This window comes from Lissotriton helveticus, chromosome 7, assembly GCF_964261635.1.
Source record: "Lissotriton helveticus chromosome 7, aLisHel1.1, whole genome shotgun sequence".
NCBI lineage: Eukaryota > Metazoa > Chordata > Amphibia > Caudata > Salamandridae > Lissotriton > Lissotriton helveticus.
In genome coordinates, this window is record NC_136068.1 from 546443396 (window position 1) to 546457762 (window position 14367).

The 14367-nt window shown below is 45.4% G+C and overlaps 1 protein-coding gene across 1 annotated transcript in view; it reads left to right on the forward strand.

The window, feature by feature from the left end:
• LOC144769163 (extracellular calcium-sensing receptor-like) overlaps positions 1-14367 on the forward strand; it is a 199309-nt gene that overhangs the window by 146025 nt on the left and 38917 nt on the right. Inside the window, exon 3 of the mRNA XM_078653177.1 lies at positions 11119-11242. Within this exon, the coding sequence (XP_078509303.1) occupies positions 11119-11242 (124 nt within the window). The remainder of the gene's footprint in view (positions 1-11118; positions 11243-14367) is intronic.

A 14367-nucleotide genomic window follows, 5' to 3' on the forward strand; every position in this document is an offset into this window, starting at 1 on the left:
TACAACGAACTTTGCAGTCTACAAGGAACTTTGCAGTGTTTTTAAAACTCCTGCACTGCTAAAAAAACATGCCCCCCACAGAGTAAACTTGCCCACTTCCCTTCCAGTCGCCCAGGGAAACGTCTGATGCCTGGAACGGCCAGTCCAGCCTAGCTACTGTAAAGCCTTTTTCAATGCAATACTGCAGATATGTATGCTCATTTGATATAAACGGCACCGGTCACTGTTAGTGTAAGACACAGATTCTTCCTGAATATCCTTTGAATTGGGTTCCTGCCTGAATGATACACATCAGCAGATTGGCATATAAAAGTCGGCCTCTGGGTAGACCTCTGAGATTAGCACATTAATGTTATTCCTATGGACCCTCTCACAGGACCACTAGCCTTTTTGACCTTCCTGTATATTTCCTGCCTGTGCTTTACTATGCCTGATCTTTTTTGGAAGATGCTTTACAGTTTGCACCTTCTAACATAAACTTTCTAACAAGCAATATAGTAACGTTTTTTTTGTTAACTTCTAGGCAATGTTGTACATTTTTTAATACCATGGCGTACAGAATAGAAGTAAAGGCAGAATGCAATAATCTGTTCTGCAGTCCTGTGACTGAGTCACTTTCAAAGCCGGAGAGATGTTGCTCTTTGTAACCTCATCTACTAGTACAGAGAAGCCATAATACTAGTGCATTTTCTACCAGTCATCTCTCATATGCAAAGGGGTCAATCGTTGACCAAACTAACTTGCAGTGTAGTTATTGATGCCAATTCTGGTTGACGTTTGACATTTTAGAAGCAAACATTGAGAAGTATCAGCAATAGTTACTTTATCTTTATGTTTTAAATAATGTGAAGTTTTGAAATGTTATGTGTATTTTTTTTAGAGGTCCCAATACAATATGGGTTCAATCAGCATTTATTGACAGCTGCAAACTACCGTTCCAGCTTTACCATTGTCCATTGTTTAATTAGAACTTTGGAACATTAAATACATTTCTGCCATTTGTATGGTGCATGTTCTTTGCAGCAGGCATATTAACCCTATGCACTACATAAGATGAGTCTAAATAAAACTCCAATTTCTCTCCAGCAGGGAGAGAAACAACCAGAGATATCAAACCTACGACTTTTATTGTTGCAGGGAAAGGACTGGGTTTACAAAGAACTCTGTAGTGATGTATGTGTTTTTAAAAGTGAGTCATTATGCTGCACAGTACTGCTGGTTCCGATCCTGGGGGCAATTTTGCAGCACTGCTGCAAAACCAACCCCAGTTACAAAAACAGCTTTCCACCCCTCCATCCCATGCCGGCCAGTCTGATCTTAGTGCAAGGGCCTATTTGTTTTTACAGTCTGACCCTGAATGGGGTCCATCGGGGCTCTGGTGGTCGGGTTTACAGATCTAGGCACATTGTGCTACTTATATGCAATATATATTTATTTTTAAATCAAAAGTAAGTTTTTAAAAGATCACATCCCTGAACACAGACAGTGGTACACATTTAATAAAATAACATAAGAAAAACAGCTGTTAAGACATTCAAGGTTTTGCAGCTATTTAAAAAAATACACCAGGTATTCTTTCATTTTCCCAACTTACTTGATGTTTATTTAAGAGTGTGGAGATCAGAGGCAGTCCAGGCTCCTCTTGCAGACCCTAGTGCAGAGAAAAGAGCTGAGCAGTAAAAGAGGGGCTGGGGACTTCTGGGCAGGCACAAATAACAATTTCCAGGAGAGGCTGGTGGGGCTGGGTCAGCTGAAAGCCTCTTCTACAGCAGCCGCCTTCCTCCTATTTTGCAGTTCTGGCTGGGTGGGGAGCAGATATGCAGCAAGTCAGGAATTCCTCACTGAAGCCCTTTTCTTCTTTTCCAGGTGGCGTCTGTCAGCCCGAAAATAAAGGGCAAAGGAGGTCAAGGGCGGCGCCACCATTGCATCCTGATGTGACCATTGTGTTGGTCACGGTGGAGTCAGGCAGGTAGCGTCCTCACTAAATGAGGCGTGAATCACTGCAGCAGCAGGGCCATCAGAGGTAGCAGTTTTCGCGCTAACCTAAGACTGATGGCCCTTATCAGTGTTGCTTTATTCAGAGGGGAAGGGGGGAGGAGGTTATGTGCACTGCAGAGGCCTTCCTCGATGCGCACCACACAGGGGGCATGGCTGAAATATAAAGTTGCAACAAAGAGGAGGCTATGGAAAACCATAGTCTACGCGGAGCCCAACTAAGGACAAAAATGTCTTCAATAGATTACACACAGAATTTTCTGTTCTAGTATACTGTATTCAATAAAAATAATCAATATTAGTTTCAACAATGTAGTAAACTACTTAATGTAGTTGATTCCATACAAAACAGAATGTTGTAATATGAAAAATACAATAATTCAGTTCATTAATAAGAAAGACACAAGTTGATTCAATAAACTTCATATGTATACAGTCCGTGACATATAACAATCCCTGTCTATAGTATATAAGCAGAGACAATCCCAATGCATTTTGGGTTAATAACCCTTCTTCAGAGGGTGAATTTTATCACAGAGTAGCTGTATAGGGTCTGGTGTGTCCTCCTTGGGAATCTACAACACAACAAATGTGAGCTAATCACACATTAATCTTAACCAATCGAATATAGGTTGTTAGACAATATATGGAAGTGAATAGGATTTGCACTCGAATGGTGAAGCAACGCAGAAAAGAAAAGGGAAAAGGGCAAAGTGAATGAATGATTGGCATGCTACCTTGTTATTGGTGGGAATACACATTGAAACCCAATTCTATAACCAGAAAATGTGACCAGTGCCGATCTCAGTCATGCAGTACAGGTCCTAAGAGATGTCCCTAAAAAGGCTGAGTGGTTACCCCAAGTTCGATAAAGTGAGAACAATAGACTCTTACCCTTGAAAATGAAAAGACGAAGGATGTGTCACTAAAAAAGGTAAATACCAAAATATAGTTCTAATGAACCTCAGAGACAACAAAATCTATAAAATGGCTCGCCAAGTTAATATAAACCAAAATGACTCTTACCCGAAACTACAAGTGGCGTGGTGTGAACCGACGCTCCCGGTTCACGGGCCCGTATAATCAGATAATAAGCTTGTCATTGGCAGCGCGGCCAGAATTAAGTAACTCAATGAGTTCTGCCGAACAGATTCTATCTGTTGAAAAACGAAACGAAAGAAGCTGATGGCGGTAGAAGTCTAAGCGCAAATGTAAAATGTAAAATCGCTAAACCGTGGTTCTCACTGAGATGATAAATGCCGAAGCAGAAATGTATTCAACCTCATACGCACGCAATGCCAGTAGCCGGAGTACGTAAGAGTACCCAGCATGCTGAGCCTATTTAAAGAGACAACGCGAGCAGCGTACTGAAAATTTTAAAGAGACATGCCAACACGGGCGTATTCATATTCAACAAACTTTAATGTGCCCCTAAACTTGACAATACAGAGGAGGATGTCGTGCACCTTGGATGTGCATTATTTAGAAGCAAACGTCAGAGTGTAAGCTCACTAATAAGTGATCAAAAGAGACTCCCATAGGAAATCAGAAAAGAGTGCAATGTGCTCGGTAGTGCCCATCGCAAAGACGCAAAATAATAGAAATAGCGGGTGATAACAATAGAAGGAGCTCGCAATCTACCTTCCCACTACAAACGAAAAAAGGGTCAAAACCCAATCTTCAAAGATTGAAAATGATGTATTACCTAAACACTTATGTATAGGTGTTTAGAGGTAAAGGGAATGAAAAAAAGCTGGTGCTTATGTGGGAATCCACATGTAACATGGGACTAGGAAGAAGTAATGGGTTATGATAATATGAAATAATGAAATAAATGGATAGACAAAAAGAATGAGTGCAAATCCTTTACAAAGGTCTACAGATTAAAATCGAGTTAAAATCAATTCAGAGGAAATACAATAACTCATAGTGCTCATTGAGCCCCCCAGGTGTCACTGTACCAAGTGTTTTTATCCAATGTGTCTCCCTACGCGCCAATGCGGTGTTAACTTCTGTTCCTGAACTTATGGCTACCTGTTCTAAAATGGTAAACCTCAATTGTGGGATGGTATGTGATGCCTGCAACCAGTGAGCAGCCAGTGAAGAGCTTGTGTTTTTATTTCTAATCCTACTTTTGTGTTCTACCATGCGTGTTTTAACTTTGCGGCTTGTTCTACCAAAATACACTAAGCCGCATGGGCATTTGAAGGCATATATTACCCTTTCTGTATTGCAGTCTGAAGTGTGATGCAATTTCATCTTTCTGCCTGTATGTGGGTGGGTGAAGACATCTCCTACAATTATGTTTCTACATTGTCCACAATTGTGGCATTTCTTCATTCCCTTACTGACTTGTTTCACAGCTCTAACAGTAGGTTTTAACAGTTCACATAGATTTTTAGGTCTGTTATGAACGAATAACGGAGGACCTCGGAATAGATTAGAGAAGTCTGGTTTTGATCTATAATTTCCCAACGTTTTTAATAACATTTTGAATCTGAGATGCTTGGGTGGAATACTTTAAGACAAAGACTTCGCAATTTTTAAGTTGTTTCACAACTGGCTTTAATAAATCTTCTCTAGTTTTTAATGCCACCTTCTGTGCTGCCTTTGTCAAAGTCTGGTCCGGGTAGCCTCTGGTCTTATATCACATCAATTGATCCTGCATCAAGTGTGAACAAGCTTCCACATCTGATGTAATCCTCTTAATCCTTGTTAATTGAGAAACTGGTAGGTGTTGCTTCAGGGAGTATGGGTTCGCACTTGAAAAGTGAAGTGCATTGTTTACATCGGTGGGTTTCCTATACACTGATGTTATTAATCCTGAATCCGTTTTGCAAATTTCTATGTCCAAAAAAAGAATTTTCTCATTATGTATGTCATATGTAAATTGAATTCTAGGGTTGACGTCATTTAATTCAGCGATACTTTCCATCAGTGATAACTTTCATCCCTTCCATATAACAAGTATGTGAAATATAAAGTTATCATTTTTAAGTAGGACCATTTCTGCCGACGTGGGTTGCTTTTTTTAAAGAAATTATTTGGGGAACGGACTGTAATAATTTTTTTAAGTAGGGGCCCGCCGTGCCCTTCAGATCCTACCCACTTCTACCACTGAGCCAGCAACTCCGTCATTCAGCAAAGCTAGCTGTGGGCTCCCAAGAGAAATCTTGTGCACCTGAATTAATTTTTCTAAGAGTTACGCATTGGAGTTACAAAACCAGTGTTTAATTTGCAAATAAATAAGTGCCAGGGCCCTCGTCAGGAGTCCACTTTCCCTTACACTACCCATTGCCTCTGTCAGTGCTTCCAATTACAGGTACAACACAACTACTAACCATTGCACTGTTACTTGTAAGCTAATTCTGTCTATTGCAGGTCACCAAAGCTATACGAATGGCTTTAGCAGCAGGTATTAGTCATTTTTGATGTATTTGAATTAATATTTAACAGTTATTGAGCTCTTCTCTAAACTAGACAAACAGTACCACCAAGTAGCAGAGTGTTATAAGTACCGGTGTTGACAATTAAGTGCCGGTGCTGAACACCGGAATCCACTGGATCAAATTAAGCACTGGATACAGCAGTATGTTTTACGCAAAAGTTCCACTTCTGTGTTAAACACCTGGAACACTAAGCTCATTTGTAGATCATTAGCAGTTTTGAAGCAGTTTTCACGCAAAAAATTTAGGCCATAAAATCTTGTTTCTCCAAACTGCTTGATCCTACTCAGAAAATAGAGCTGCAACAAAATGGCAGTTCTGACAGTTAGGATACTGTGAAAATATCATTGTGTTGCTTAGTACAAGAGAAAGGCATCAGTTCAATGGGTGTAAAATATGAATGTATGATGATCCATCGCATGCCATTACATGGCATGGCATTAAAATGCGGTTGTTACAACGCAAGTGTTGTTACAATGCATTGCCATTCCAACACAAACTTTAACCACACATATGCCTTTACCACACATGCCATTACAACGCAAAGGTATGCATGACAAAGGCATACACTTGGTAAAAGTGGTTACGGTAAGAAGGTATATATATATATATATATATATATATATATATATATATATATATATATATATATATATATATATATATATATATTTATATATATATTTATTCTTACCCCCTAAAACCCTAAAATGACCCCATACACACTAAAACCCAAACCAACCCTGAACCCTAAAATTACACATACTACCCCAGTACACATAACTCACTCAAATCCTAAACTAACCCGTACAATCCCAATATCCATACCCCCTAAACCCTAAAATTACCCTTTCCACCTCGAACCCTAACATTATTCCTAGCACCCCAAAACCCAAACCCACCTTGAACCCTAAAATTACCCTCGGCACCCCAAAATCCAAACACACCCTGAACCATAAAATTACTTTTGGCACCCCAAAATCTAAACCCACCCTGCACCCTAAAATTACCCCTGGCACCCCTAAACCCACACCCACCCTGAACCCCCAAATTACCCCTGGCACCCCAAAACCCATGCCCACCCTGAACCCTAAAATTACCCCCGGCACCACAAATCCCATACCCACCCTGAATCCTAAAACCCCAAAACTAGTCTGGGCACCCCAAAACCCATACCCACCCTGAACCCTAAAATTACCCCTGGCACCCCAAAACTTATACCCAACCGTAACCCTAAAATTTTCCTTGGCACCAGAAACCCAAACCCACCCTGAACCCCAAAATTACCCTTGGCACCCTAAAACCCACACCCACCCTGAACACTAAAATGACCCCTAGCACCCCAAAACCCATACCAACCCTGCACCCTAAAATTATATTTGGCACCCCAAAACCCTTACTCACCCTGAACCCTAAAGTTACCCCTGGCACCCCAAAACACATACCCACCATGAACCCTAAAATTACCCTTGGTACCCCAAAACCCAAACTCACTGTGAACCACAAAATTACCCTTGCACCCCAAAACACATACCCACCATGAACCCTAAAATTACCCTTGGAACCTAAAACCCAAACCCACCCTGAAACATAAAATGACCCCTAGCACCCCCAAACCCATCCTGAACCCCAAAAATACCGCTGGCACCCCAATACCCATACCCATCCTGAACCACAAAATTACTCCTGGCACCCTAAAACCCGAACCCACCTTGAACCCTTAAATTACCCCTGGCACCCCAAACCCCATACCTACCCTGAACCTCCAACACCCCTGGCACCCCAAACCCCATACCCAACCTGAACCCTAAAATGTCCCCTGGCACCCAAAAACCCATACCCATCCTGACCCCCAAATCACCCCTGGCACCCCAAAATCCATACCCACCCTGAACCCTAAAATTACCCCTGTCACCACAAATCCCTTACCCCCTGAACCCTAAAATTAGCCTTGGCACCCCAAAACCTATACCCACTTTGAACCTCAAAATTATACTTGGCTCCCCAAAACCCATACTCACCCTGAACACTTAAATTGTACCTTGGCTCTCCAAAACACATACCCACCCTGAACGATAAAATTACCCCTGGCACCCCAAAACCCATACCCACCCTGAACCCTAAAATTACCCCTGGCACCCTAAAACCCATACCCACCCTGAACCTAAAACATTACCAGGGGCACCCCAAAACCCATATCCACCCGGAACCCTAAAATTACCCTTTGTACCCCAAAACCCATACCCACCCTGAACTATAAAATTATACTTGGCACCCCAAAACCCATACGCACCCTGAACCCTAAAATGCCCCTTGGCACCTCAAAACCCAAACCCACCATGAACCTGTTGTAAACGTATCTAGGACCCTATTTAAATATTCCCGATTCATGCCCTTATGTGGTTATAACAAATAATATCCTTATAAAGGCATAAGAATCACATCCATATTTAGTCATAGCCAATGCAGTCCAAATACGGCAAAGCTACTCCCATAGACTCCTGGAAAGTACAACGCGTTCTTTAAACAAACCAAGCCTCCAGCAACCCGGGAAATCCCCCTGCTTTTGTTTTGATTTGAACAAGAACTCCTGGAGTCCAGAAAGAACTGTAAGTTCTTAGTGACGTCTTATGTCCAACCTTACGTCAAACTCAGCACCTTTCAGGTATAAATATACCAACGTTGCCTTCAGCAAACACACGGTGGTTTGGAGCAGAGCGGCTATCTACTTGCCCGAAGCCCAGCTGATGCGAGAGCCGAAAGAAGCCGACCCTACCATTGACGCAATGAGAGAGACACTGTATTTTCTCCTGCCGAGAAATCCAGCTCCAGTGTTTCCAGTCACCCTTGCCGGTTTCTGGAAAATCGAGTCCTGAGAAAGAGATACAAGACCTCCTTCATTCTATAACCAAGGTACGGAGCTGATCAGATCCTTAACAGAATTCTTGATGCAGATTCTTGGCAAACCTATCTTAACTTACTTACTCCTTCCCACGTATTAGGCTTAGGTCAGGAACGCCGGGGTAGGTGTATTTTAGAAACACCAGTTGAGCACGTTTAGTCAACTTTTATCATTGTATGTATTTTATCCGTTTTAAGTATCATATGGCTCAGAAACCATATAAATGCTTTTACAGTATTATTTCATAATACTCCTTTTACTGTATGCACTTTACTTTATGACAAGTATTGCAATTGTGGCAATTCACTTCTCTTGCATGAGAAAGAGGACTGCTCAATAAATAACAACTTTTATTGAAAACGCCTGTCTCTCTATTTTTCTGCATTCTGGTGAAACTAAGCATGCACGATTGACTATAGCTGTCTATTGTTTTAACACGACTCTAGAGATATACTCCTTATTCTGGAGGGAGCAAAGTTGTCATGTTTATGCGGTTGTCAGAAGCTAAACCCTTCTTGTCTATTCAGGGAAGTTAACACCTCCTTGTTTACTCGAGACAGTTTCTAGTGACCTCTGAGCTAGTTGGCATACCTAATTAAGTCTAACATATTCAATAGAGACCTAGATGACCTCAGTCCTACGTCTAAACTATCGTTTATGTTATTCCAATGCGCAGAGCCTATTGGGAATATAGGAACTACACTACAAACCCCAAAATTACCCTTGGCACCCCAAAACCCAAACCCATCCTAAACCCCCTTATTACCCCTGGCACCCTAAAACCTATCCCCACTCTGAACCCTAAAAATACCCCTGGTACCACAAATCCCATACCCACCCTGAACCCTAAAATTTCCCTTGGCACCCCAAAACCTATACCCACCCTGAACCCTAAAATTATACTTGGCACCCCGAAACCCATACTCACCCTGAATCCTTAAATTAGCCTTGGCACCCCCAAAACAATACACACCCTGAACCTTAAAATTAACCTTGGCACCCCAAAACCTGTACCCAACTTGAACCAAAAAATCCCCCGGCACCCCAAAACAATACACACCCTGAACCTTAAAATTACCCTTGGCACCCCAAAACCTGTACCCAACTTGAACCAAAAAATCCCCCGGCACCCCAAAACCCATACCCACCCGGAACCACAAAATTACCCCTGGCACCGCAAAACACAAACCCACCCTGAACCCTAAAATTTCCCCTGGCACCCCAAAACCCATATCCACCCCGAACATAAAAAATTACCAGTGGCACCTAAAAACCCATACCCATCCTGAGCCAAAAATTACTTCTGGCACCCCAAAACCCATACCAACCCGGAACACTAAAATGACCCCTGGCACCCCAAAACCCATACCCACCTGGCACCCAAACATTACCCTTGGCACCCCAAAACCCATTCTCACCCTGAACCCTAAAATTGCATTTGGCACCCCAAATGCCATACCCACCATGAACCACAAAATTACCCCTGGCACCAAAAACCCAAACCCACCCGGAATACTAAAATTACCCCTGGCACCCCAAAACCCATGCCCTCCCTGAACCTAAATATTTACCAGTGGCACCCCAAAACCCATACCCACCCTGAACCCTAAAATTATCCTTGGCACCCCAAAACCCATTCCCACCCTAATCCCTAACATTACCCCTGGCACCCCAAAACCCATACTTACCCTGAATCCCAAAATGAACCTTGGCACCCCAAAATACACACCCATCCTGAACCCTAAAATTATAATTGGCACCCCAAAACCCATACTCACCCTTAACCCTAAAATTACCTTTCACACCCCAAGAAACAACACCCCGAACTCTAAAATTACCCTTTGCACCCCAAAACCTAATACCCACCCTGAACCCCAAAATGACCCCTGGCATCATAAACCCAAACCCACCCTGAACCCTAAAATTACCCCTGGCAACCCAAAACCCATACCCACCCTGAACCTAAAAAATTACCAGTGGCACTCCGAGGCCCATAAGCACCCTGAACCCTAAAATTACCCTTGGCACCCCGAAACCCATACCTACTCTGAACCCTTAAATAACCGTTGGCACCCAAAACCCCTACCCACCCTGAACCCTAAAATTACCCACGGTACCCCAAAACCCAAACCATCCCTGAACCCCCAAAATACCCCTGGCACCCTAAAACCCAAAACCAAACTGAACCCTAAAATTACCTTTGGCACCCCAAAACCTATACCCACCCTGAACCCTAAAATTACCCCTCACACTCCAAACCCTATCTCCACCCTGAACCCTAAAATTACCCCAGGCATCCCACAACCCATACCCACCCTGACCCTAAAAAAATACCAGTAGCACTCTGAGACCCATACCCACCCTGAACCCTAAAATTACCCTTGGCACCCCAAAACCCATACCTACTCTGAACCCTAAAATTACCCTTGGCACCCAGAAGCCATAATCACCCTGAACCCTAAAATTACCCATGGCACCCAAAAACTCATACCCACCGTGAACCCTAAAATTACCCTTGGCACCCTAAAACCCATACCCACCCTGAACCCTAAAATTACCCCTGGCACCCCAAAACCCATACCACCCTAAAACTTAAAAACCCATACTCACCTAATCCATTTGAAACACATATCCCTTTACTTTTCATGCAATGTAATTACATTTGCGTTGTAACAACTGCGTTGTAATGGCAATGTGTTGTAACATCTGCGTTGTAATGGTTGAGTGCCGTAAAATATTCTCATCTTCAAACTTACTCATTTTCTTGGCTTTCAGGTACCCGTCTCCATCTGCAGTCAACAATGTCAACCTGGATATAGAAAATCTGCCATAGAAGGGAGGCCTAGATGCTGCTTTGAGTGTTTCCTATGTTCAGAAGGGAGCATCGCCAACCAAACAGGTGGGTCACATTAAGGCGCTTGAGATATTCATAGGACTTTAAACCCAGTCAATCAATCAAGCAATTAGGGGTTTATAAAGTGCACTACTCACCCGTGAGGCTCTCAATGTGCTACGGGGGGGGCAGCTCCTGATCAGTTGAAGAGCCAGGTCTTGAGGTCCTTTCTGAACGTGTGTAGGGTCGGTGAGCATCTGATGTTCACAGGGAGCACGTTTCAGGTCTTGGCTGCGATGTAGGAGAAGGCTTTCCCACCTGTTCTGTTTCTGCGGATGTGGGGGACCTCTGCCAGGGCGAGGTCAGTGGAGCGGAGGTTCCTCTTAGGTACGTGGAAGTAGACTCTCTTGGTGAGGTATTTGGGGCTGATATTGTAGAGGGATTTGTTTGTGCGGGTGAGGAGCAGGAAGGTGATCCTCTTCTCGATGGGGAGCCAGTGAAGGGTTTTTAGGTGTTGGGTCATGTGTTCCTGAAGCGGTGTCACGAGGACGAGTCTGGCTGTGGCATTCTGGGTGGTTTGGAGTTTGTGTAGAAGGGTTCTGTTGATTCTGGTGTATGGGGCATTGCCGTAGTCCAGTCTGCTGGTTATGAGCACATGGGTGACCGTACTTCTGCAGTCGGGGATCCATTTGAAGGTCTTGCGGAGGATGCGGAGGCTGTTGAAGCTGGTGGAAGCAACGGCATTGATCTGGTGGTTCATGGAGAGGGAGGAGTCGAGGATGATGTCGAGGTTTCGTGCGTGGTTTGTAGGGATGGGTGGAATCCTGAGGGCGGTGGGCCACCAGGTGTTGTCCCAGGCGGAGGTGCAGGGTCCGAGGATGAGGACCTCGTTTTCTCTGAGTTGAGCTTCAAACTGCTATCTTCCATCCAGGCTCTCACGTTCTTCATTCCTTCCTGGAAGCAGAGTCTGGTGTATTTGGGATTGCTTGTGAGGGAGAGGATGGAGCTGGGTGTCGTTGGCGCATGATACAATGCTGAGCCCATGCTGTCTGGCGATGATGGCGAGGGGTGCCAGGTAGATGTTGAAGAGCGTGGGGCTGAGCGATTATCCTCGGGTTACTCCGCAGTTGCTATTGGTGGGTTCGGAAAGTGTAAATGTGAATGTATTTGACTTATATAGCGCATGAATCACCCGAAGGTCTCAAGGCGCTTGCTTAGGGAACCCGTCCTGGTATTCCCCTGTGAGATATCCCGGCAGGGTATCCACAAGGTGAAAGCCAGGCATCCCGCCGCGAGGGGCCGTAGTGGAGATTAAGCAAGCTATTGCCCAGAGTCGCAGAGTGTGACCCCGTGAGTCGAGTAGGCACCGGAGCGAGAATTGTCGAGTCCGTGGAATTTTTTTAGCCCGAGACCCACCGAGGCGGGGAATCGAACCCTGGTCCACGGCTGATCTCAGCTTCCGGGTCTGCCGCCTCTAACCACTGAGCCACGCTTCTCCAAAAGGAAGGGAGGGAGTCTGATGCTCTGGGTTCTGCCGGAGAGGAAGGATTGGATCCAGTGGAGGGTGGCTCCTTGTATCCCCGTTTCATGAAGGTTGGCTGCGAGCGAGCGATGTGAAATGTGTCGAAGGCTGCGAAGAGGTCTAGAAGGGTGAGGGCTGCGGTGTGTCCCTGGTCGAGTGGCATGCGAATGTCATCAGTGCTGTGCTGTCTCGGTGCTGTGGCTGCTGCGGAATCTGGACTGGGAGGCATCTAGGATGGAGTTTCCTTTGATGAAGGTGGTCAGCTGGGCTTTTAAGAGTCTCTCTGTGACTTTGGCTGCGAAGGGGAGGAGAGAGATGGGCTGGTAGTTATTCAGGTCCGTTGAGTCAGCCGTCAGTTTCTTGAGGAGGGGGTTTAACCTCAGCCCACTTCCAGTTGTCTGAGAAGATGCCAGATCTGAAGGAGGCGTTGATGGTCCGTCCTAGTTTGGGTGCGATGGTGACGGCCGCTGTGTGAAATATGTGCAGTGGGCAGAGGTCCGTTGGGGCTCCTGAGTGGGTTTTCTTCATGGTCGCATTGATGTGTTCGACGGTGGCGGGGTTCCAGGTCATGATGGTTGGCTTACCGGTGGCGGTGTTGTCGTAGAGGTCCTTGATCTTCAGATGGAACTAGGAGCTGAGCTTGTCGCAGAGTTCCTGGGAAGGTGTGACGTCCGTGGCTTCGCTGGGGGGGGGGTTGGCGAACTGCTGTATGACGTTGAACAGTTCCTTTGCATTGGTAGCATTGGTCTGGACGTTGTCTCTCATGAAGGTCCGTTTGGTGTCTCTTATCCGCTGGTGGTATTCCTTCAGGGAGTTGCTGTGGTTGTTCCGTGCTTCCATGGATTCATGGTTTCGCCAGGTTTTCTCTAGGTGTCTGCAGGACCACTTGGCTTCTTGTAGTTCTGTGGTGAACCAGGCTGCCTTCAGATGGCATTGTTTGGCAGGGTGTCGGAGGGGTGTGAGATTTTCGGTGTAGCAGGAGATACAGCAGTGAAATTCTTTGGCTGTGGAGTTGGTGTCGTTTGTAGCACTGGGGTGTCTTGGAGGAGGGTAGTGTTGAGGAGTTCCTCTGTGACCTTGCTCTAGTTCCTTCATGGTGGGTGCGGGGGGTCTTGGGTGCGGTGGTGGTGTTGAAGGTGAAATGGACACAGTGGTGGTCCGTCCGGGGGGGGCTGGGTGGTGTGGCTGAAGCGGATGTTTGTCCCTCCTGCGAAGGTGGGGTCGAGGGTGTGTCCAGCTCTGTGAGTGGGCGTGTTGTCCAGTTGCTTCAGTCCGAGGTTGGCGAGGTTGGCGATGAGAGTGGTGGAGTCGGGGTTGTTGCAGTTGTCAAGGTGGATGTTCAGGTCCCAGAGTCGAATTTAGTGCATGGAGGTGATGGCGTGTGGTGCAGTGAGCTCGGCGATGGTCATTGTGGACTGGGTGCGAGGTCTCAGCGGTCTGTAGATGAGTGTGCCGCGTAGCTTGTTTTTGGGACTGGTCTGGATCTGGAAGTGGAGGTGTTCCGTGTTGGAGTGGGGGGTCACTCGTGTGGGGTGTGGAGAATCGGAGGGGGGTCTTGTGCACGATGTAGAGTCCTCCCCCTGGGTGGATCTTGTAGCCATCGGGGATGACAGTAGCGATGTTGGGGCCGGAGGTGGCGTTGGTCCAGGTTACCATGAAGAAGGCAATG